At 41.5% G+C, this 25,918-nt stretch overlaps 1 protein-coding gene across 5 annotated transcripts; it reads left to right on the forward strand.

Annotated features, from left to right (window-relative positions):
- The first annotated feature begins 321 nt into the window (after window positions 1-321).
- On the forward strand, window positions 322-24,735 carry LOC140476909 (uncharacterized). 5 transcript variants are annotated; one of them, XM_072569827.1, is made up of 8 exons: window positions 322-437; window positions 1,771-1,910; window positions 2,937-3,020; window positions 6,306-6,399; window positions 11,270-11,444; window positions 14,360-14,454; window positions 15,303-15,455; window positions 17,150-24,735. In XM_072569827.1, exons 1-7 carry the CDS (start codon window positions 405-407, stop codon window positions 15,447-15,449), a joined length of 768 nt encoding a protein of 255 aa, XP_072425928.1. In that variant the 5' UTR covers window positions 322-404; the 3' UTR covers window positions 15,450-15,455; window positions 17,150-24,735. The 5 variants fall into 5 exon arrangements, with proteins under 5 accessions (XP_072425928.1, XP_072425929.1, XP_072425932.1 ...); XM_072569831.1 differs by having other exon boundaries at window positions 408-500; XM_072569829.1 differs by lacking the exon at window positions 322-437 and adding an exon at window positions 511-640.
- The last annotated feature ends 1,183 nt before the right edge of the window (window positions 24,736-25,918 follow it).

Here is a 25,918-nt window from a genome sequence, read left to right on the forward strand (position 1 = left end):
ACTGCTCGGACCTCCCGGAGACAGAGTGTGCTGCCCGGACCTCCCGCTGACAGGGGGAGCTGCCCGGACCTCCCGCTGACAAGGGGCGCTGCTCGGATCACCCGGTGACGTGGGAGCTGATCGGACCTGAGTTGTTCGGACCTCCCACTGACAGGGAGAGCTGCTCGGTCCTCCCGTTGACAGGGGGCGCTGCTCGGTCCTCCCGTTGACAGGGGGAGCTGCTCGGTCCTGAATTGCTCGGTCCTCCCGCTGACAGGGGGAGCTGCTCGGTCCTCCCGTTGACAGGGGGGAGCTGCTCGGTCCTCCCGCTGACAGGGGGCGCTCGATGTCTGCTAACGGCGGGTTTCATCTTTGAGCTTGATTGAGTAAACTCCGTATCTCATTGAGAGTAACGGCCGGCCGTTATGGACATGCCGCCTGTACACAGGTGCATGCAAGTGAGTGAAGTCCGGGGAGTTTCCTAAACGGACAGCCGGGTCTCCGTGCCTCCACCCCCGGCGGTATGACTCTGTATTGGCCGAGGCCTGAGATCCTCTGGGTGGCCCAGGGCTATACTCCCGAAAAGGGGCCACTTGGCCTACACCTGATGGCAACTACTGTGGAATTTTATTTTTAAAATAACGTCTTTATAAAAGTCACAGTAAGGATGTCCTCACAATATTATCGTTTAATTATTAGTCTAGAGCCCTGTTAATATTCTGGGGGACTGTGGTTCATATCCCTCAATCTCAAATAGTGGAATTTCATTCAATAAATATCAGCAATTCCCATGAAACCAATGTTGGAAACTCCAACTACTTTGTTAATGTCCTTCAGGGAGGGCTTCGGACCCCTAGTAATGTGATTGACAGTTAACTGCCGGCTGGGTAGTTAGGGATGGCCAATAAGTACTGGCTTGGCCAGTGATCTTGACATCCTGTGAACGGATTTTACAAAAGTCAGTGTGTTTTAAAAGAACTGCGGATGCTGCAAGTTAGAAACAAACACAGAAACTGCTGGAAAATTCTCAGCAGGTCTGGCAGCGTCTGTGGAGAGAAATCAGAGTTAATGTTTGGGTCCAGTTCTGAAGAAGGGTTGCTGGACCGAAAATGCTAACTTATGCTTATCAGTATATTCTTGGATTCAAAGTGGTGGACAGTACCTCAATAATTACTGCAGTTTGTTTTCTCCAGCTCCTTCTACTGTTTGTACTTGGTGTCCACCTGCCGGAGGTGCTCAGAATAGTTGCAGATCCTTCTGTGGTTTATGTGTTCTTAGGTAGGACAGTGCCGCCTGTCTGTGGGATTATTACATTTTCTTCCCAGCGTTTTCATTTGTAAATTTTAAAACTGAACATTTTTATCTTTAGGCTTGATTAAGTGGCAGAATGTTAAAACATTATTGTTGAGAAATGGTGGTGGAGAAAGACAAAATATAGATCTTGTTGATCATTGCTGAATTGTCAACTGTAGAAGGCTCGGAAAAGTTGAGGTGTCACAGGAGCACTGCAGCACATTTCCAATGTGTTGGCTCCAGGTCTCAATGATGGAGGGAGACTAAAGATTAGACACGTCTGTGATCTCAGAGTCAGGATGTAGCTTGGAACAAATGTAGGTTAAGAAATAAAATAGGGTTTCATATCACCAAACAAGAAATTTGTAAGCATATTGTTAGAAAACACAGATTCCTTTCCCAAGTAATAGACGGGATGTTACAAAGGCATCATTCAAAGGAGGTTTTAGCTGTGCTGTATGTGATTTGTACTAACCCCATTTCTATGTTTTCCTGTAGCTTTTTGCTGAAAACGAGCATATACAAAGAAAGTTGAAGAAACTTCGGCTGAAAAATGAACAATTGGAACGCGAGCTTTCAGAAGTCCAGGGAAAGCTGCAAATGCAACAGCTGATGAGGGACTTTGTAACTACCAGAGAGTAATTAGCTTTTCTTGCATGCTGTAGGAGTCCTTAAGCACTGCTACATTACTATATCTATCTGTGTATAAAACAACTCACAAATATTACAACAGCAAAATTCCATTCGGAGAAAGAAAGAAAATTGAAGCCTGCTGGACAAGATGCTGGCCATATTCTAAAACTGACAATTATCAAACTTGGGTGTGTGGTAGCATGATGATTATGTTACTGGACTAGTGATTCAGAGACTGGCTAATGAGCTGGGAACTTAACTTCAAATCCAACCACTGTAGCTTAGGAATTTAAATTCAATTAATTAAATATATTTAGGAATAAAATGCGCTACCAGTAATGGTGACCAATGAAAGTTCATCTGACTCACTTATGTCTTTTAAGAAAGGAAATCTGTCATCCTGTCTGGCCTGTCCATGTGAGACTTTAGGACCATAGTACTGTGAATAGCTTTGTGAAATTGTCAATCAGATCATTCGGTTATATTCAGCAAGGTGGCCTCTCTCCACCATGCTTTCAAGAGTAGTTTGTTGTACATGTTGGCTTTGCCAGTGTGTCCATAGCCACTGAATAATTTTTTACAACCTCTTGAGTTGTTTGTTGGCTGGATTAAGCAGCTTTTTTAATTGTATCCCATGCTTTCAAAATCTTGGTTTGTTTAAATGACATTTTGTTGACATCTATAATCTAAAAGTTAAAATAATTCTGTTGTTTGCAATTAATGTTGTGCAGCAACTGCCTTTTAAAATGGTTTCAACCATTTTGTGAAATTGACAAGTTGTGAAATAAAGAGTCTCCTCTCAGCATTTTATTTGCCCGATATAATAGGAATAGACTAGGAATTAATATATGTGTAGGAATTGGAGGATATACCACTGTAGGCTGCATCTGTGCATGAGCTGTTATTTATTTACAAAGTGTTAATGCAAAAAATCTGCGAGCATATTAGTTCTAACCCTTGTTGGATTTAATTGGAATGATGTAGAAGATACTACAAAACAAATACTAACCATCACCATTCTGTTTTCCAAGTGCTCAAATACAAACAGAACCACAACCATGGCACAAAGGAGGTGTTAAAGAAGGCACTGTTTCAAAGGCAGATGAAAGGAGCAAGTAAGTATCTTCATTGCCATTTTCAAAACTATTTGTGTATTGAGCAGAATGAGGCAACCAAACCTTGCCTTAATTTAGAGTGAATGAAGGATAAGTGATCTAAGAGGCCAGAATAGTTTTTGCTTTAAAGAAGATAGATTCATACAGGGTTATAATAATTATTCAGGTCAGCATTTCTTTTACTTGCCCCCACCAGAACAGTTACTTTGTCCCCAGCAACCTTGGAAGAAATAGTATAAGTTAAATATTTGTGTAAAATACAGTGATAATTTGTTCTGCACTGGTCTGCAAGAGACTTTTGAGGCAGACGCCAAACCTTGGAGGGATTAAAGTTGATTGTCACAAAATGATCTCGATCCATATGAAGTCCACAGTGAGTAGGTACTTGTTTCATACAAATAGTAATTGAGAAAGGCGATGGTTACATTTAATATCTGCATAAATGTAAAGCAGGCAACATATTGGTTGGGTACTGAAAGTGAGTTGCATTTATCAAGGCTGTTTGTGGATTTGGATGTCTGAAGTCAACATTTTATACAAATTGAAAAGTCATCTTTAGAAATGTTTCGACAATGATGTGCAATATAATTTATGTTATAGCTTGCTAATGCAGTTTCTATGCCTTTTCAAAAATTGTCAAATAAATATGCAATCATAATCAGAGAAATTGTTGGTTAGATCTCGGAGTTATGCCTTTGAACTCAGTACAAATATTTTTCCACCAACAAAGTTACATATAGAATTCTATATGTAACCTGGCTTTTAATCTCATTTTTAAATCCAACAAGGTCACATCGGAATGGAACCTGGAAGCTCCTAGTTTCCTGTCTGTAATTCCCACCCCCCCCCCAGCCAAGTGTCCGCCCTGTCATCCTCCCAGTGTCCACCTTCTCATTCCACTCCACCCCCCCCAAACCAGTGTCTGCCCTGCCATCGTCCTGGTATTGCCCTGTCATCCCCCCAATATCCGCCATCCCCTTGATATCTGCCATCCCCTCAGAGTCCACCCTGTCATTCCCCCCCCCCCCCTCCATGTCTGTCCATCATTCTCCTAGTATCTGTTCCATGATCTGCCTGGTACCCGCCCTATGCTGCAATCACCCAGGTATCAACCCTTTCCTTCCCCCCAGTGTCTGCTCCATCATCCTCCTGGTATCCACCTTGTTATCCCCCTGCACTGCCCTGTCATTCGCTCGGCATCTGCCCTGTCAACCACCCCCCCCCCCCCAACCACCGGTATCCACACTGTCACCTCCCCGGTTATCCGCCCCGTCATCTTCTAAGTGTCCTTCCTGCCAGACTCCCCGATATCCGCCCTGTCAGCCACCTCCAGAATCTGCCCTGTCGTTCCCCCTCTGTCGTCATCTGCCCCCCACCCCCCAGTATCCACCCTGTCATCCCAATGGTCATTCACCCTGTCATCCACCCGGTTTCTGCCCTATCGTCTCCCAGAATGAAGGGTTACTCCAGTAACCTTTGCATGAAATACCAATCAACCTTTTGCTTTCCTAATTCCTTGCTATACCTACATATAACTTTGTGATTCATGTACCAAGATCCCCAGATGTCCCTGACCCACAAGGTTTGCAAAATCTCTTTTGATTTCAGTAGTATTTTGCTTTTGTATGCTTTGCGCAAAATGGAGCAGCTCATATGTTCCCATATGATACACCATCTGTATTTTCTCCCCCACTGACTTAATCTGTCTATATCTGTTTGCAGACTCTCTACCTCCTCTGGGCTACCTATCTTGGTATTGTTGTCAAAGATACACCTTTTGGTCTGTTTTTTTTATTCATTCACGTGATGATGGTGTTGTTGGCTAGGCCAACATTTAGTGCCCCATTCCTAACTGGCCCACATGTAGGCCAGACCAGATAAGGACAGCAGATTTCCTTCCTTAAAGGACATTAATGATTCAGATGGGTTTTTCCAGCAATCAACAATGGATTCATGGTCATAGAGATGTACAGCATGCAATCAAACCTGTTGGTCCAACTTGTCCATGCTGATCAGATATCCTAAACTAATCTAGTCCCATTTACAAGCATTTAGCCCATATCCCTCTAACCTTTCCGATTCATATACCAATCCAGATTTCTTTCACACGTTGTAATTGTCAAAAGGTGTGGTGCTGGAAAAGCACAGCCGGTCAGGCAGCATCCAAGGAGCAGGAGATGTTTCGAGCACAGCTTATGCTCAAAACATCAACTCTCCTGCTGCTTGGATGCTGCCTGACTGGCTGTGCTTTTCCAGCACCACACGTTTCGACTCTGATCTCCAGCATCTGCATTCCTCACTTTCTCCCACAAGTTATAATTGTACCAACCTGCACCACTTCCTCCACGTGAAAGAGTTGTTCTCATCATTTGACTCTTAATTCCAGATTTTAAAAAAATTGAATTCAAGTTTCACCATCTCCTGTGGCAGGATTTGAACCCAGGTCCCTAGACATGACCTAGCTCTGTGGATTAACAGTCAGGGATAATACCACTAGGCCATTGCCACTCCTAATCCAAGACATTGATATTAGTTGAAAGTTATTGATACTCCAGTGATCTTTATGGTATTCCATTAGTTACAGCTTGCAAAGTGAAAAAGGAAATTTCCCTCTACCGTCTGCTTCCTTTTAGCTAACCAGTCTTTGATCCATGGTGATGTCTTAGCCATTACACCATGTGATGTTGCACCTTAGCAAATACCATTTTAACATCCAAATGCACCACCTTCTCTGGTTATGTGCCTTGCTGGCTACTTTCTTAACCACGTTTATGTTATGCCCCAATGTTTTTTCAAGTTGACTTTTTATTTTAAGCATTTTAGTATGCAGAAGTAAATGGTACTGTGTAGTCTCTAATTATTGTCCTATATATAACTGCCTTGAAGAGCACTGCCTTGAAGAGCACTGACTTCTTTAGGGAACTACAGCAGCAACCGTTCTATGCCATGGGCATTTCAAAAGCAGCAGCAAGGTGACGGGTGAATGATTTGCTTTTTCTCCTGATGGTTGAGCACAGTAGGTCAGGGTGGCCAGTAAGTTACTAACTGTATCAATGTGTCACAGCACCTTTAGGATGTCCCAAACTACGGGAGCACTCATGGTCGATTTAAATTTGTGAAATCTTTCAGTTTGTTGGGTATTCACTTCTCTCCTGTTACTCCAATCCTGTGTAACCTGTATGTGACATCTGTTTCATTTTACATGGTTCAATCTTAATGCCTCGAGGAATGTGTTATTTCAGAAATAATGATACTGGACTAAATATCATGTCTTTCTTTAAACAGTCGACTGCTCCAGATGTATAACGCTGTACAGAAACGCTATGAAAAAGAAATTAAAACCAACAAGGAGCAGAGTGAAATCATCTCTAATCTCACTGTGAGTTCTGCATTTTTGTATCACAACTGCATCATGTTTTATTCATTACCAAGTGGCTATCTGTACCTGAAATATTGACAGCTTGGGATGATATGGAATTGACAAGCCTTTACCTGTGAGAAGGTTGAAGACATGCTGAATTTCACAGAATCTTAGAAGTATTATGGCATAGAATGAGACCATTTAGCCCATTGTGTCTGCACCAGCTCTTCAAATGAGCATAATTTCCTATTGCCAATCTCCTGCTTTTCCCTGCATGTTCTTGCATGTTATTTCTCTCCAAGTAATCATCCTGAATCCTCTTGAATATCTCAGCTGACCTAATTTGATGTAAAATGAAACTGGAAGCTTATTTCTGTCAGCCATGTTTTATTTTGACCGTACATAAAATAGTAGTTCTGTTCAAGGAAATGTTTGACCATTAGCCTGAATTTGGAGATATTTATTTTTCTTTATACGGTTAATGGGAGTCACATGGAAGAAGAATGGGTGGAAATCATAACTACCAAACATTTATTTGTTTACTTTGTGAGAGAACATGATGGTTTATATCCATGATATATGTAAACAACAATAACAACAGCTTTCATTTCTATGCCACCTTTAACACAGTAAGATGTCCCAATTTTCTTTACACAGGTATTATTGAACAAAGTTTGACACTGAACCACATATGGATGGATTAGGATAATCAAAGATGTCATTTTAAGGAGTGAGTTAAACACTCGCTGTCACAACTGCTTGTTTAACTCACTCTCAGTATGATTCCTTGAATAAATCCTGCTCCTCTCTGCGACAGGATTTCCATTCTGACCTTTCTTCTTGTTCTCTATTGTTACGTTGGTTTTCTCTCCTGGCACTTGACATAGTTTTAAAGAATGTCTTACTGGAAGAAAGTGAGCAGCAGAGGGTTAGGGCAGGAATGTGTGAACTGAGTATCTGTTAAAGTAAATTATAAAGGATATAATAGCAGTGCATTTAAAAATACAGAATATGATCAAGCAGAGTCAGCGTGGCCTTTTGAAAGGAAATTCATGCCTGACATTTACTAGAGTTCTTTGAGGGGATAATGGTATAGATAACAGGAAAGGAATAGAAGTACTACATTAGGAATTTGATAAGGTGACACACTAGCCTACTTAATAACAGGAGCCCATGGTGTTGGACAAAATATAGTAACATAGAGGACTGGTTAACTACAGAAGACAGAGAGTTGAGTTAAGGGGAACATTTTCAGGATGGCAACATGTAACTGATGGTGAGCCACAGATATCAGTGCTGCAGCCACAATTATTTACAGGATATATTAATGACTTGGATGAGAAATGAGAATGTACTATAGCCAGATTTGCAAATGACAGAAAAATAGGTGGGATGACAGTTGGTGAGGATGCCATAAAGGGTAAGGCAGACAGATTAAGTGAGTGGGCAAAATCTTCGCAGATGGAATATAATATGGGGAAAAGTGAAGTTATGTACTTTAACAGGAGGATTAGAGGAACTGAATATTAGTTAAATAGAGAAAGACTCGAGAAAACTACAGAAAGGGATTTGGGAGTTCTCATCCATGAAACACAAAAAGCTGTCATTCAAGTTCAATGGGTAATAGGGAAGGCAAATGGAAAGTTTGAGTCTTAGAAATGTACAGCACGGAAACAGACTTTTCGGTCCAACTCGTCCATGCCAACAAGATACCCTACATTAATCTAGTCCCATTTGCCAGCATTTGGTCCATATCCCTCTTAAACCCTTCCTATTCATATACCCATCCAGATGCCTTTTAAATGCTGTAATTGAACCAGTCTCCATGACTTTTTCTGGCAGCTCATTCCATACACACATGACACTCTGCGTGAAAAAGTTGCCCCTTAGGTCCCTTTCAAATCTTTCCCCTCTCACCTCAAATCTATGCCCTCTAGTTCTGGACTCCCCCATCCCAAAGAAAAGATTTTGTCTATTTACTCTATCCATGCCCCTCATGATGTTATAAACCTGCGTAAGGTCACCCTTCAGTCTGCGACGTTCCAGGGAAAACAGCCCCAGCCTATTCAGGCTCTCCTCATGGTCTCTCCTTCAGGGAATAACTGTGGTTGGGGTATTGTCTTCCCATATATTCTCCTTGTTGCACTCCCTAACTATATATCCTTCCTCAAACAGTGAATCACCGATGCGATGGAAGAGGAGTGAGATTGACTATCTCATTGCTCCTGCTGCTCTTCCATGTATTCCGACAGGGCATTCACTTTGCAGCGCAGTTGGTCTTAACTGTTCAAATTTAGATGGAATGAAAGCATTAATTACCTGGACTGTGGCCAAGATCGAAGTCTAAGGCGAGCACAAATCAGCAGCCGGTTGACACAGGGATCTGGGCGTTGACCTTTATTTCAAAGAGAATGGAGTATAGAAGTTGGGAGGTTTTGCTAAAACTATTCAAGGCACTGGTCCGATCCCAGTTGGAATACTGCGAACAACTTTAGAACCCTTATCTGTGGAAACATTTACCGGCATTGGGGCAGTCCAGAGTAGGTTCACTTGGCTAGTACGGAAGGAATGTCTGATGAGGAGAGTTTGAATAGATTGGACCTGTACTCGATGGAATGTAGAAGACTGTGAGGCGATCTTATAGAACCGTACGTTTCTTGGGAGACTTCACAGACTAGGTGCGGAAAGGTTATCTCCCCTTCTGGTAGAGTCTAGGATCAGAGGGCAACAGCCCAGAATAAGGGGCTGCACATTTAAGACAGAAATGAGGAATTTCTTTTCTCAGAAGATCGTAAACTTGCAGAATTCTTTACTACAGAGGAGTGTTGAAGCTGGGGCATTAATTATTTTCAAGGTTGAGAGAGATAGATAGTTAATCAGTAAGGGAATAAAGGGTTAAAGATATGAAAGTGGCATTGAGAATTGTTAGATCAGCCATGAACCTGCTTGGCTGAATAGCGTACATCTGGTCCTACATTTTGTGGCCTTTTAATGGTCTAATAATTAAGCATCTCAGCAGGTGAGGGTACGGTCACCTATATTGCTGCAATGAGAAAGAGGCCGGAGTTGGAAGGCCGCTGACAGCCCGAGAGGCCTGGAGCAGTACATTAAAAAGTGATAATGGAGTTTAAGGGCAATGAGAATTTTAAAATGGAGACATTGGCAGGCTGGGAGCCAGTATTGATCAGGGAGCTCAGAAGTGATGGGCAGTGTTCCCTGTAAGCTGTGTGTGTGGCTGCACATCATTTGAAATCCTCGTGCACGCTCCTGTCATCCTCCACTGTGTGACTTCCACTCTCTTTTAACTATATTGCGCACACTGTAAGGACGTCTGTGCAGAAACAACAAAAATTAGAGAAAACCTTAGTGCTGGGACTTATTGCAATCTAGAATATTGGCAGCAAAGTTTAGGATAACTTGGCTGGAAGAAGAGAGGTGAGTCAGGATTGCAACAGAGTCAAATCTAGACTGAACAAAAATGTGAGTGAAAATTTCAGTAGCATATAAACTAAGGCAGAGGTGAAGCTGAGAATATTATGGAATTGGAAGAGAGTGGTCTTACTCATGGTAAAAATAGTCAAGGGCATGACACCAAGCTGTGCACGATCTAGTTCAGCCTCGGGCAGTTGCCAAAGGTGGCTTTGCTGGCAAGATAAGAGTTTGTAGTGGACACTGAAGGCAATATTTCCTTTGCTATAATCTTTCTTGTCCAAACATACAGCATGAGCAGAGATTTTCTTTAATAGATATTAGGAAGACTGATTTTGATATTTGCTGCGCATGTTCCTGATGGTTAGTGAGTTTTTACATTTGTTTCTTTTGCTGCCAACTCAGCTGATTGTTCATTTTAAGTTTTTCCAAACCTTTAGGCATCTTTGAACAGTGTTGTTTACTACCTTCCTTTACAACCTGTGACTTCTAGAATAACGTTTGGATTGTAAGTGATATTCTATCCTGACCTTTGCTTATACCATGGTTAGTTATTCGTGTTGAAATACTATATTTAGATTCAGCAACAGATCATTTCAGTCAACTCTCAATTAATAACAACTTCAGAAAGTTTACACTGTGATACTTGGTAGGAAAGGTCACCAAAAGCTTTATCTAAAGAGATAAGTTTTAAGGAGTATCACTAAATAAGAGAGAGAGAAGTCGGAGAAGCAAAAAGGTTTAGGAAGGGAATTCCACAGTTTATGGCCAATAAATTGAATCCAAGCTAAATTAACATTGTTATCAATAAAGGCCAAGAAGATAAATCTCTGGACAGTTGAACATTAACTAGATAAGTTAACTGTCAATGATAAATAATGGCACATATTTTCAATCTTCCATGCAGAGATATGAAAAACCATTCTCTAGCTCTCGGTCTAAACTGTAACAAAATCTCAGTCTCTGACTAAACCTGTGTTTTTATTGTAGACTGCACCACTGTGTCCTTGGTGAACTCTCAGTAATTTCAGAATGACTGTGATCACCTCAGACTATTGAAGTCCTTTTAAGATACAAAGGATTTTTTTATTTAAAGGGATCTGTGATTTCAAACATGGTTGCTAACCAGGCATATATTGGAAAATGCACAAAAGATGTTTATACATAAATTTAATGTGAATGTTTATGTAAAAACTTATGAAAGCAATAGGCCAGGTAAACGTATACTGTGTTACGATTTGTGTATGGACGTGACATTATCTGAACCTGGAAATAGTTTCCATTTATTAACCTGCATGATTTTGTTTTCTTGTGATTTTGATTCAGAGTGCTGCAACCCCAGAAAGATAGTATGATACACAATAGACAAACACTTCTCTTTCATTGTTATTATTGTTTCACTTATTCTTGCAGTTTGCACAGTGTAAAATGTTTGGTTCCTCACTCTTTCATCTTCTAGATGAACATTCATGAGTTGGAATTGCAGCTTGTGACATCAAAACAAAGAATTCAGCAGCTGGAACACTCTCCCACAGTGAGGAGACGAAGGACACCAACACCAGAGCACGGCACTACATCTCTCAAACACCAGTCTGATGGCAAGAGATGCTGCTCACCTGACTGTATCCACACTGGTGAGGTTTTAACTGATATTTCTTTCTTCTTGTGGATGTTAACTTATATAGACATCTAGTTTCTCATACACTGGCTCAAGTGGCCTTTCATCATCTATGAGTGAACTACTGGAGAATGTTTTAACTGTGAGGGGCAGGAAGTATCATTGACAGGACTGTCTTGCTAACTTTGTCCTAATGACATCCCTACTTTCTAGCAGACCTCATTTGATAGGTAATAGGGAATGGGAATAATATCTGGGAATTGCACCTCTCCTACCCGCCCATCCACAGTCTTTTGTGGCAGTGAGGTCATTTATGACAACCCAATATCTCTCAGCTTGAGATCTGCAATCTCAGTACAGAGCACAGATTGAGCCCTTAACCACTTTGAGTTATACAGTTTGGAAACAGACCAGTCAGTCCAACCCGTCCGTGCCGATTAGACATTCCAATCTGGCCTCGTCCCATTTGCCAGCACTTAGCCCAAATCCTTCTGAACCCTTCCTATTCATATACCCATCCAGATGCCTTTTAAATGTTGTAACTATACCCGCCTTCACCACTTGCACTGGCAGCTCATTCCGTATGTGCACCATACTCTGTGCAGGAAAGGTTACCCTCTGGAGCACATTACTTTCCTGAACTAGCTGAATTGAACCTTATAAAGGCACACTGCAATTTGTGCAGCCTTGCAGTTTAATTTACATTCAGTAATTGTAATTGTTTAGCCCATCTAGCCCAATCCTCAGAACATAGTCATTGAGATCTGCTGCACAGAATAAAGCTCTTTTGATTCATTGAGTCTGGACCAGCCAGAGACAATAACCTTACTATTCTAATCCCTTTTTCCAGCACTTGGCCCATAGCTTTGTAAGCCTTAACACTGTAAGTGTGTAGCTAAGTACTACTAAAACATGATGAGCGTTTCTGCCTCGATCACTCTTACAGGCAGTGAGTTCCAAACTCCTAGCACCTTCTGGGTGAAAGAAAATCTTCCCTCGCATCCCTCTAATCCTCCTGCCCCATACCTTAAACCTATGGCCTCTTGTCATTATTCCCTCCTGTCTACTGTATCTATGCACCTCATAATTTTATACATCTTAATCAAATCTCACCTCAGTCTCCTCTGCTCCAAGGAAAACAACCTCAGTCTATCTAATCTCGCCTTTATAAATAAAACTGTCCAGCCAAACAGCATCCTGAGAAATCTTTGCACCCTCTGCAATGCTGTCACATCCATGCTGTAACGTGTATTATAATACAGCTCACATTAATCTAGCTGTAGCCCAACCAACATTTTATATGGTTTCTGCATAACCTTCCTGCTCTTAAACTCTAAACTTCAGTGAGTAAAAGGCAACTATTCCATATGCTTTTTTAGCCACTTTATCTCCCTGTCCAACCACATTGAAGATGAAGGGACCAACGCACATGCACACCAAGGTCCCTCTGATCCCTGGTGCTCTCAAGGTACTACTGTTCTTCATGCATTCCCATGCCTTGTTTGTCCTGTCCAAGTGTACCAGAGAGGAAAGTGAAAACTATTGCCATCTCCCCTGCCATTGCCTCCCTTGCCCCATTCAACAGCCTCAGACACATTTAATCGGGCCCTGGATATCTGTCTATTTTATGCCTGCCAGACCACTGAGCATAGAATAAGGTGAGGGGATTTGACGGGGGAGTTTAATGAGGGAAGTTCAGTTCATTCTGTCTTTACCGGCTCTCCGAATGATTGTTTAGATTTAAGTAATTATCTACCACTGTAGGAGCAGCAGTAGGCCATTCAGTCCATCAAGTCTGTTCCACCATTCAGTGAGATCAATACTGACCTGGTAATCCTCAACCTTTCAACCTTTTCGCATAACCCTTGATTTATTTGATGATTAAAAATCTGTCTCTCCCAGCTTTGCATATGAACCAGCCTCTAAATCCCTCTGTGTGAAAAAATTCCATATATTTATTACTCTCAGAGAAGGAATTATTCCTTGAATGCCTTGATTAGGCCTGTCTCCACTATACTTCCTGGCTGTGTGTTGCAGACTCTATTTACTGCACAAAACAATGTTTTCTCAAGTCATGTTTGCTTCTTTTGCAAATGTCCTTATATCTGTGTCCACTCATCTTCAGTCTGTTCACGAACAGGAATAATCTTTGCTTATGTACTCTATCTAGCCCCTAACTTCTTCAATCTTCGTAACTGAAGTGTATCATCCCTGGAACCACTGTAGGAAACCTCTTCTCCACACTCTGCAACACGCTCACATCTTCCTTAAGGTGAGGCACCCAGAATGTTTTTTTTAATGTGTTCATGGGATGTGTCCGTCTCTGGCTAGGCCAGCATTTATTGCCCATCCCTAATTGCCCAGAGGTCAGTTCAGGGCCATTGTCTATGCCAGATCCACAGCAGTGCTTCAGTTGTGATCTAAATGGTTTCTTATACAGGTTCAGCATAAAGAGTACTCTATCATTTCTCACTTACCAAGCAGCTTACAAAATTCCAGAATACATACCCATTAGTATGTGTTCTTGTTTTACTTTTGAGTGGGGCATTCTATTAAAATAATGTCCACATCTCTCTGATATTAAAATTGCATTCTATCTTACAGCTCTGATAATCTTTACCTTTCATAAAAACAGTTTAAAAATTAATATGGAATACAAATGTACATTTAATTTCTGATCTGAACTAAATTTGTCCAAGCAGAGGGTCAAGGTGGTCAGATTCTGATATTCAGACAAATTACCTGAGGGAGACTTGCTTGGGGTGACACTCTTGTATTTCATAACATCAGTTCAAAGGAAATCCTGTGAAACCAATGAAATTTGAGCAAAACTATTAAAAGAGGGATGATAAAAACAGACTAATTTAACAAGTTTTACTCCCCATGTTTGCAATCCTGTCATTTCCTTTTAATATTTGTGGTTTTCTGTAGAGTTGTTGCTGGAGATAGAAAGACTGCAAAAGGATAAGAACAAACTGATAAAAGAGAGACGAAATCTGAAAAATGAGCTAGCTGGACTAGACAAGGTATTGTTTTGCTCATGATTTGTTGTAAGCTTTATTTAGTTGAGCAGTCCTCTTCAACTGGTTAAGTTATTTCATTGACATCTTGTCTGATGTGGCCATCACCACATTACTTCATGGGTATAGGCTATGAGGGGTTCTTGTGGTGCAGTGGTAGGGACACTACTGAGCCAGGAGCCCTGCATTCAAATCCTTCCTGCTCCGAAGAATTGTCATGATATGTCAGAGCAATCTGATTGGAAAATATCTCGATATGTTATAAGGTTCTCTTGTGGTATAGTGCTAGTGTCCCTCCCTGCTCCAGAGATGACATCTCTGAACAGGTTAATGAAGAAAATGCCTGAGGAGCTCCTGCAGTGAGACCGTTGGCTTTGAACAACCATAACCATCTTCTGGAGTAAATCAGAAATTGTTGAGCTGATGATGATTTCACCCCAACACTCTTAACTTAAAACAAAAGATTGTCAAGAGGTATCCCTACCCCTGAGCCAAAGGCTGGTTACAAGTGCCACCTGCTCCAGGGTATGTAATACTAGCACTGGTTAAATGTCAGAATGTCATTGCATTCAGTGGATGATATTTCGTATGGCATAAGAATATGTGCCCTAACCATTTACTGTGTAATTTATGATCAAATTCCAATGCACAGTGATCCCAATGCTTTTTAACTTGTTTTAGAATGAAGGTTGTATGGCTTCAACATACAGTTCAATCGAATGTTCAAAACTGAATTAGCTAGTATCAGAGGGGCTTTACTGTCACTTCAAGTTCATGTTAAGAATATATTTTAAATGTGACTTCTGAATTTTTACATTGCTTAGACTAATTTGATTATTCTTTGTGTAATGCAGGGTTTCTTTGAGGAAATTGAAGATTTAAAATATGCTTTGCAAGAATCTGCTAAACTGAATAAAGAGTATGAAAAATGTCTACGGACCATGTGTGAAAAATGTGGCCTTCCATTTCCAGAAACATTATGTCCAGTTACCACAAAATGAAAAAAAGTAATGAATGAGACCAGTCCTTTTTCCTTATGTACAAAAATTGTCATACTTTTAGAATGTGTCATTTTTTTTTAAAAACAAGGACCTAGAGTTGCTGTTCCCTTGCACTGTTTCCTTTTCACTCAACAGCTGCAACAGCTGCACAACCCAGTGCAAAAGGTCATGAGATGCTAAGCATGAGCTGAGAACAGAAGCCAGTCCTGTTCAGAAATCTAACAGTGCTCTTGATGAGTAAATTATCAGTGGGACCTTCCACAACTTGCACTTGTTTGTAGACATTTGGGGAGACTCCAGAATTTAAGATGGCTCTTTTAGGCACAGTCATTATAAATAAGCGCATTTTAAAAATTTTAGGTTTTTAAAAACCAAATTGCTAATGAACTCATTGCCCCAATCTAACAAGGTTATTTTTTTAAAATGCGTTCATTATTTTAAGATTGAGCTATTCATGATGGTGAGCAATTTAAGAATGGTAATTAATCCATGCAACTTAATCAATTCTACCTTAAGATTCTTTTTTGTGATAAGCCAATATCTCAGCTGAACTAATCAAACCATACCTACTTACCATTCTTAAAATCAGCAAGGGATATATAATAATTTAAAACTCTGCCCAAATACACTGATTGGTTCATGGTGAGTTTTGCATTCAGCAATACTCAATTTGAGAAGGAACTGGGCACTATTTACCCTAGAATAAGTATTTGTGTCTAAAATGGAGACCATTCCATAGTATTTAAGCAGCACACCATATTATTATTTTGGGTATGTTACTTAGTATAGTGACAGTAAAACGATTTCTACCAATGGAAGTCTATTTCTTTAATCTGGGCTGCAAATGAGCATCAAAAAGAAACAAAATCTCTTTTCCACACTGCAGGGAGGAAATATTACTTGGACTATTCACCATGTTGTGACTGGGTTCCTCTTGGAAACGTTTTCAAAAGCCCCATGACCTTTCCACCCTCTTGCCAGGAAATATGTGCAGGATCCATCCAGTGTCTATTTTATAGAAAACTACTTATTTACTTAGCAACAAAAAGTCAGTACAATCCACAGTAAAATGATGACCAAAACTGCAGCAGACTCTTGATAAATGGATTATTCCAACAACAAAATGCAGAGAGTGGAGAATAGTGACTGATGGTTTGTGGTCCCAGACATTTGTGCAGGGCAGGCTCCGAGAGTGATTGACTGGTAAACTACCCAATCATCCTCATTCTGAGCAGCTACTTGTCCTTATATTCAGTCCAAAGGAAATGTTTGAAAAAGTTACATTTTTAAATAAAATGGTTAAGTAATTATTTGTTAAGCAATTTTAAGTTTTGTTAGAAACACATTATTTCATCTGTTTCATACTGCAGTGTTCTCACCTTCTAAGCCCAGTTTAAAAATTTTTTAAAATGGCAAACACGTCAGAATGGCCAGGGCTGTCACCTGTTAACAGGCCTTTCCTCCTTTCTGTGAACGGGACAATGTTTGAATTTTTATAGCACCTTCACAACCTCAGGATGTCTATTTTGAAGCATGGTCATTGTTGTAAAATGGAGAAAGCTGCAACCAATCTGTGCATAGCAAGGTCCCGAGAAACGGCAACAGGATGACTGGCGTTATATAACCTAAGTAAGACCTCAGTAAGAAAACTTAACAGTTCTGAAGATTTTGAAACATTAATTCTCTTTCTGTCTCCACAGATGCTACCAGATCCTGCCGAATTTCTCCGGCATTGTCTATATAACTGACCTAATGATCTGTTTTAATATTGTGAACCTAAGAGAAGAATGTGAGTTGGAAAAGCTCCGCTCTACTTTGAATTGTGCTACAGGAGCATTTATGTTCACGGGAGAGGAGAGAATGGACAATAACTCAGTTTAATGCCTTAAAACAATGCACCTGTAACAGTGCAGTACTTACTCCAATCTGCACTGGTATAGCATGCTAGATTATATACAAATTTATCTAGTATGGGATTGAACCCACAGTCTTCTGATTCAAAGTTAACAGTGCTCCAACAATATCTTAGTGCAATATTATCTCCCGCACTTGGCTCTCATTTCCCTTTGAAACAATCTTGTGGTTGAGATTGACATTTTTAACCAACCTGTTTGAGGGTGTGATGACTCTTGTCTAGACCAGGTGGGACTTCAACCTGCGCCTCCTGGCTCAGAGGGAGGGGCACAGCCACTGCATCTCAAGAGCCTCTGGCTAAGATTGATAGATATTCTCTAAACAACCTGTTAGTGATGTTATTATGCATCTCTGGAGCAGGTGGGACTTTAACCCAGGCCTCCTGGCCCAGAGACAGGGACTTTGTCAGTGTGCCACAAGAACTTGTGGCTAAGATTGATGACTCAAAAGAATAGAAAGTCAAACGTGCTGGCTGTCAGCCTTTGTGGTTAAATTTAGGTGTTCCAACACGTCAGGTGATTTAAATGAGATTAATGAGAATTGTGGGTTTTTCCCGAATAAATCATGGTATGGACTGGGAAGTTGTTTCACTGTGTAAATAGAAAATGGTTCTTAGCAGTGAGGGTTCAAAGTAAGTTCTTGTAAAAGAAAACATTCTTTAGCTGTGAGTTTGTGGCTTTGTTTATTCATTTGATTCCATAACCGGTAGATATAGTGCGTTTGGATGTTCAGAAGGCACCCGATAAGATGCCACATCAAAGATTACGAGATGAAAGTTCATGGTATTGGGGTTAATGTTTGGTGAGATGTTAAACCAAGAACGTGTCTACTATCTCGGGTGGAAGTAAGAAATTCCATTACTCTATTGAAGAATAGCTGCAGATTTCTCTGTGTACCATGGCCAGGATTTATCCTTCAACTAATACCTGTTTTTTTCATTGTAATCTGGCTGCTATTTTTACACTTTGTTAAGCACTTAATGAGGTGCAAAGTGTATGTTGTGACATTGTAAATTAATGCAAGTTTAGCAAAAGGAATTCTAGAATGGTGTTTTCATAGTTGCCCATGAAAGGGAAATCATGTTTAACCAATTTATTAGTGCTTTCTATAGATTAAGAAGCAAGGTGCATTAGTAGATGCTGGTATCTGTAATGTATTTGAACTTCCAAAGGGCATTTGAGAGGTGCCATACATACAAAAGGTTACTGCACAAGATTTGAGCTCAGGGTTTTGGAGTAATACAGAGGAACCTCGATTGTCGGAATGAGATGGATGGACTTTGCTTTGTTCTGATAATTGATTATTCGGTTAATTGATACAATTCCTCTCCTCCGGGGCTCAGTTTTCTGAAGTTTCCTTTTTCCTCGCTGTGCCTGTCTTGCTTCCCCTCTCTGTCTCAGGGTTTGTTTCTGAGCAGACACACATTTGTGTGTAAGAGACCTGCAGCATTGCTGTACAATCCCCCTTCCCCCCTCCCCCTCCCCCGAAAAAAAATCAGTTCAATAGGATTGACACAGCGAGCACTTGCTAAGACCACTTCCCATTCAGGAGACTAGGCAGCAGCACACTGCGCGCGATACCCTGCCCATTCAACCCTCTGCCCTCCTGTCTACCCAACCAACCCTGACAAACCCACCCCACCCCGTCCAACACTGCCTCCTGTCCGCGCCCCCATCCCTGTCTGACCCGGCTGCCAGGCCCCACTTCGTAACCCCCCCCCCCCCCCCCCACAGACACCAACACCAACACAGGACAATGTTGGAGTGATTATTTGGGGAAGGGGGGGTTTAGGGTACATCCCTGGGTAGAACTACAGGGAAAGTATGGGAGAGAGAGAGAGACAGGGCAGGTGGTCAGTCATTTTGGAGACAGTGCCCGGGCTCCAATCAATGTCCAGGACTGTTCTCGGCAGCATTTCAGGAAGCTGGGTTCATTTTTAATCATTGTAGACAAAAGGCACGATCAGTTTTGGCAATGCCTCTTTGATGTAATGTTTCTATTGGGACCTGGAGATTTTCGGATAATCCAAAATTCGGATAATCGATGTTCGGATAATCGAGGTTCCTCTGTATATTAACATGGTGAGAGAATTGATCAACTAACAGGAAGTAAATATTACAGATAATTGGATCATGTTAGGTCAGCAAGCTGTTAACTATAGCAGAGGCTTCAAATATTTTCTATCTATATTAATGGCCAACTGCATTGTTAAATATGCTAAGAATACAAGTTTTAAGTCATTACAAAGAGACTACAAAGGGATATAAATAAGTTTAAGTGAGTGGGCAAAATTTTGGCAGATAGTATGTGATGTGAGAAAAGTGAGATTGCCCACTTTGGCAGCAAGAATAGAAAAGCAGTATATTATTTAAATGGCAAGAAATCTAGGTATCCTTTACATGATTCACAAGACATTAGCATGCAGGAACTGCAAATATTTTGGAAGCTAAAATGGAATGGTAGCCTTTATTGCAAGCAGGAATGGAGCATAAAAGTAGGGAGTATTGTTATAACAGTTTAGGAAATTAGTGAGACTGCACTGAGAGTATGCTATACAGGTTTGGTCTGCTGAAGGGACATACTTGCATTATAGACAGTTCTCAGAAGGTTTGGTAGGTATGTCCTGGGACAGCGATGGGGATGCCTTAGAGAAGATTATAAAGAGAGTGAGCCTGTACTCATGGGTGTATTTCCTAATGAAGGGCTCTTGACTGAAATGTTGATTCTCCTGCTCCTCGGATGCTGCCTGACCTGCTGTGCTTTTCCAGCACCACACTGTCGATTCATGGGTGTATTGTAGAGTGAAAGTGATCTCATTAAAACAGAAAAACATTCTGACAGGTCTCCACCAGAGAGTCGCTGAGAGAATGATTCCTTTTACATGTGAGTCCAGAACCAGGCAGCACTATTTCAGAACAGGGATCTCCCTTTTAATATGGAGATGAAGTGGAATATCTTCTGAGGGCTGTTAAACTTTGTAATTCTCTACTCCAAAGAACAGTGGTGGCTGGTCATGTTTAAGACTCAGTTAGACAGAATTTTAGTCTACAAAGGAGTCAGGGGTCTGGGGCAGGCAGGAAGTGCTGTTGAGGCTACAATCAGATCAGCCATGAACTTGGGTGAAGCAGACTTGAAAGACCAAATAGTTTACATCTTCCATTTATTATGTTCTTCGTTTTGATATAATTTTTGAAAACAAGACACGCACTTTTATAGAATGTTTCATGCCCACATCTCAAAATGCTTTACAGCCAGTAAATTCCTTGTGAAGTGTAATCACTTCTAATTTAGATAATGTGTCCAAATTGTGCACAGCAAGATACCTCAAACAAGCAATGTTATAATCAAAAACAATAATCTGTTTTTGTGATGTTGATTGAGGAATGAACGAGCCAAGATACTGAGGATAACCCCCTTGCTCTTCAGAATAGTGCTGCAGGATAAGATCATAACAAGTAGGAACAGGAGGAGGCTGTTGGGCCATTCAATAGGATCATGGCTGATCCGACACTGATTCCCCAGAATCCTTGATTCCACAACTGAGCAAGAATCTATTTATCCTGACCTTAAAGAGACACAAGGATGCCTCCCACCCAAGCTCTCTGGCAAGAATAAATTCCTCCTTATCTCATTTTTAAATTGGCATTACTATTCTGAGGCTATACCCTCTGGTCTTCTCACCCAGGAGGGGAAACATCGTCTCAGCATTCATCCTGTCAAGCCCCTTAACGATCCTACATATCTCAGTGAGATCACCTCTCATTCTTCTAAACTCCAATAAGTAGAGTCCAACCTGATTTAGCTTTGCTCATAAGACAGTCCATCCATACCAGGGATCATCTATTATCTTTCAGATAGATCTAACAAAGCTTTTCACTGTGTCCCAGTACACGTGACAATAAATTCAACTCAATTCATAGAGTCCTAGAACTGTACAGCATTGATGAAATGTCACCATGTAGAGCCTCTTCAGTACTGCATTGGAGCATCAGATTTGATATTTTCATTCCAGAGTTGGACCACAACGTAAATCCAGAATCTCGTGATATAGGGCAGGAGTGCTACTAACGGAGCCACAGCTGACAATCACTACCTTCACGATTCTTAATTTTGTACATCTTTGATCTAGTGAGCAAAATGTGAAACTCATACAACAGGGACTGCTTGCCAATGTGCCATTTTTATAATATTGCTGACTGGAAGTCATGCAATATAGAGCTTTATTGTTAAATTACATACCCTGGTGTAATCCGATAAAGTAGAGGTGTGAGTGCTTAATACAGAAACTGATGCAGGGTGCTGGCATGTGTAGAACCAGTGTAACATTCTAGCAAATTATTCAGACTACCTGTGTGCTTCCACCCAAAATAAAATTAGCTACCCATTTTAATCCAATTTTCTAGCACCTGGTCCATAGCCTTGCAGGTTACAGCACTTCAGATTCAGGTGCCTTTTCCGAGTGAGGGGCTTCTGACCCGGCCACCAAACAGTGCAGTGATTCTCTTGTGTTTTGAAAGTGACAGGAAATACAGGCTGTGGCAGCAATGGGGTGCAAGGCATGGAGTATCAAGAGGAAAATCCAAAGGGTGTTTACAAATATATTAAGGACAAAAGGGTTACTAGGGAGAGAATAGGGCCCCTCAAAGATCAGCAAGGCGGCCTTTGTGTGGAGCCACAGAAAATGGGGGAGATAATAAATGAATATTTTGCATCAGTATTTACTATGGAAAAGGATATGGAAGATAGAGACTGTAGGGAAATAGATGGTGACATCTTGCAAAATGTCCAGATTACAGAGGAGGAAGTGCTGGATGTATTGAAACGGTTAAAAGTGGATAAATCCCCAGGACCCAATCAGGTGTACTCGAGAACTTTGTGGGAAGGTAGAGCAGGGATTGCTGGGCCTCTTGCTGAGATATTTGTATCATCGATAGTCACAAGTGAAGTGTCGGAAGACTGGAGGTTGGCAAACGTGGTGCCAATGTTTAAGAAGGGCGGTGAAGGCAAGCCAGGGAACTATAGACCGGTCAGCCTGACCTTAGTGGTGGGCAAGTTGTTGGAGGGACAGGAGTTACGTGTATTTGAAAGGCAAGGACTGATTAGGGATAGTCCACATGGCTTTGTGCGTGGGAAATCATGTCTCACAAACTTGATTGAGTTTTTTGAAGAAGTAACAAAGAAGATTGATGAGGGCAGAGCAGTAGAAGTGATCTATATGGACTTCAGCAAGGCATTCGACAAGGTTCCCCATGGAAGGCTGATTAGCAAGGTTAGATCTCATGGAATACAAGGGGAACTAGCCATTTGGATGCAGAACTGGCTCAAAGGTAGAAGACAGGGTGGTGGTGAGGGTGGTTTTTCAGACTGGAGGCCTGTGACCACATGAGTGCCACAAGGATCGGTGCTGGGCTCTCTACTTTTTGTCATTTGCATAAATGATTTGGATGCGAGCATAAGAGGTACAGTTAGTAAGTTTGCAGATGACACCAAAATTGGATGTGTACTGGACAGCGAAGAGGGTTACCTCAGATTACAGCAAGTACTGGACCAGATGGGCCAATGGGCTGAGAAGTGGCAAATGGAGTTTAATTCATATAAATGTGAGGTGCTGCATTTTGGGAAAGCAAATCTTAGCAGAATTTATACACTTAATGGTAAGGTCCTAGGGAGTGTTCTGAACAAAGAGACCTTGGAGTGCAGGTTCATAGCTCCTTGAAAGTGGAGTCGCAGGTAGATAGGAGAGTGAAGAAGGCGTTTGGTATGCTTTCCTTTATTGGTCAGAGTATTGAATACAAAGTTGGGAAGTCATGTTGCGGCTGTACATGACATTGGTTAGGCCACTGTTGGAACATTGCATGCAATTCTGGTATCCTTCCTATCGGAAAGATGTTGTGAAACTCGAAAGGGTTCAGAAAAGATTTACAAGGATGTTGCCAGGGTTGGAGGATCTGAGCTACAGGGAGAGGCTGAACAGGCTGGGGCTGTTTTCCCTGGAGTGTTGGACGCTGAGGGGTGACCTTATAGAGGTTTACAAAATTATGAGGGGCATGGATAAGATAAATAGACGAAGTCTTTTCCTGGGGTTGGGGGGTCCAGAACTAGAGGGCATAGGTTTAGGGTGAGAGGGGAAAGATATAAAAGAGATCTAAGGGGCAACTTTTTCACGCAGAGGGTGGTACGTGTATGGAATGAGCTGCCAGAGGATATGGTGGAGGCTGGTACAATTGCAACATTTAAGAAGCATTTGGATGGATATATGAATAGGAAAGGTTTGGAGGGGTATGGGTCGGGTGCTGGCAGGTGGGTCGAGATTGGGTTGGGATATCTGGTTGGCATGGATGGGTTGGACCAAAGGGTCTGTTTCCATGCTGTACATCTCTATGACTCTACATGGAGGGAGGTGGTTGGAGCACAGGGAGTTGGTGAAGGGTTGGATTCTGGTAGCAGGGGTTTGGCGGGAGATGATGAGTCGTGGGGACAGAGGGTTTATTGAGTCCCAGTGGCAAGTGAATGGGGTGATGTGGGAATGGGGCAGCTTGGGTGGGTGTGTCTTCAGGGCTGGGGAATGGGGGTGTGACAAGTGGAGAGAGGAGGGATATTGGATCTCAGGGGAGGTGAAGGTATCTAGGCTTGGGTCAAAGGGGAGATGATTGTCCCTTTCCAGGGGAAGAAGGGTTTGAGCAGCTGGTGTGGTTTAGTTGGTTGGTTGTGGGGTAGGTTGGAGGCTCTTTTCTCGGCAATTCCCTCAATGTTTGCTATGACTAGGAGTCCTGCAGTGTCCCACAGCACAAATCCGATCTGTGTTACAGAAATGATGATATAGCCATTTCAAGGCTTGTGCTCATGTATCTCCCAACTCCTGCCAATTGGTGTCCACTTTTTCCACTGGGACCATAGATTCCTTTCTGATAAAGAGTTCTTCATTGATTGGTACAGATAATACATGCACGAATGAGGTGCCAGTGGGCTACACGGACCAGCAATTAGGCATTCCTTCTCAAAAATGTGATCATGACTGAATAGTGATAGACAATCTGCACTGATTGTACCACATCTTTTGTACATTGATGTTTCCATAGAACAGCTCATCTTGAGTCAGAGCTTGTGCTACTGTAATAGTGTGGGAGTTACTGGGAGATCATGGTTCTACCCAAGTACAGTGAGTATTTGATTGCTTTCTGTAAAATAAATGGGCAGTTTGCAAATAAGCAGTTCATAGGGGACAAATAAGTCTGTTTTATAAACAGTAAGTGTAGAAATCACTTACCAGGCGTAATTGTTACCTCCTTCAGCTAAGTTAAAAATCGCACAGGTTATAGTCCAGTAGGTTTATTTGGAAGTACAGGCTTTCAAAGTACAGCTCCTTAGTCAGGTAGCTACACTCCAAAAGCCTGTACTTCCAAATAAACCTGTTGGACTATAACCTGGTGTTGTGTGATTTTTAACTTTGTCCATCCCATTCCAACACCAGCACCTCAACATCATGGCTTCTTCAGCTAGCACAGTGATAGCTCTGCAAATAATATTAACTCAAATCCCAGATATTGCAGAGAGCTAAAGTCCTCAAGTTACTGAAAGTACAGAAATGTAACCCTATTTCTGAACAATTTTCATCTTTTTTTTGGTAAAATATATCAAGTTGGATTGTCTTACAGACTGTAAAGAGATGTTTCGTACAGCAGCTGCCAAAGCTGTATTTGGTCTCTGTCATGTCAAGGAGACTGCAATGCTAAATATTGTGACTGAAAGAAGTACAAATGGTTTGCTGTTTCATCTAAATGGAATATTTTGGGCCACGGAGGGTGAAGGTAAAAGAGCAGATGTTTAACCTGCACTTGCCTGTTGGGGTGATTGAGAAATGGACCAGGGAATTCAGAGGGAACAGTCCTTTCAGAATACTTAAAGAGCAAGAAATGTGAAGGTGTGTTCGCAAGAAAATGATCCACCGAACAGGAGGCTGGTGGACTAGAAGATGAAAACAAAGGGAGCCCTGTTATAGATCTGAATGGGGAGAGGGGGCCGTGTTGAGAGTGGAAGTGCAGGAAATGGAACAGTCATGACACTGTAAGTCTCAGTGGAAGAGATACTGGTTGAAGAAAAAAGAATGAATATCAAAAGCAATTGTAATGGAAGCAAGTGAAGCTCCCCAAATCCTGAAAGACTTGAACCCGGAGATTGTGATGCAGAGGTACAGATGTTCCATTGTGCCGTGATGTTCGGGCAGTGATAGCACTGTCTGGCACCAATGCCAATGCTCTCGCATCTCAGTATTGATGCTTATCACCCTTTTCTATTAAAGTATGAGCATAATCAGCAAAGCTGGTTTCTGACCTTACCCTCTGGAGAATTGGCACATAAATCCTGCTTTCTTCTTGGCTTGTCTGCTGCCCAGTAATGCCCAATGACAGACCATGTTAATGGGTACCCTATGCAACTCGTTAAAGTTTATGTGGCACAGTATCTGAGCTAGTGACTGAGTTTGCCAGGTAAAGTGATAGTGTGTGTTTATTCATGCATTCTCCATGGCTGAGCAGGCCCTGTACTTGGCTATCTGA

This window comes from Chiloscyllium punctatum, chromosome 5 (assembly GCF_047496795.1).
Source record: "Chiloscyllium punctatum isolate Juve2018m chromosome 5, sChiPun1.3, whole genome shotgun sequence".
Lineage (NCBI taxonomy): Eukaryota > Metazoa > Chordata > Chondrichthyes > Orectolobiformes > Hemiscylliidae > Chiloscyllium > Chiloscyllium punctatum.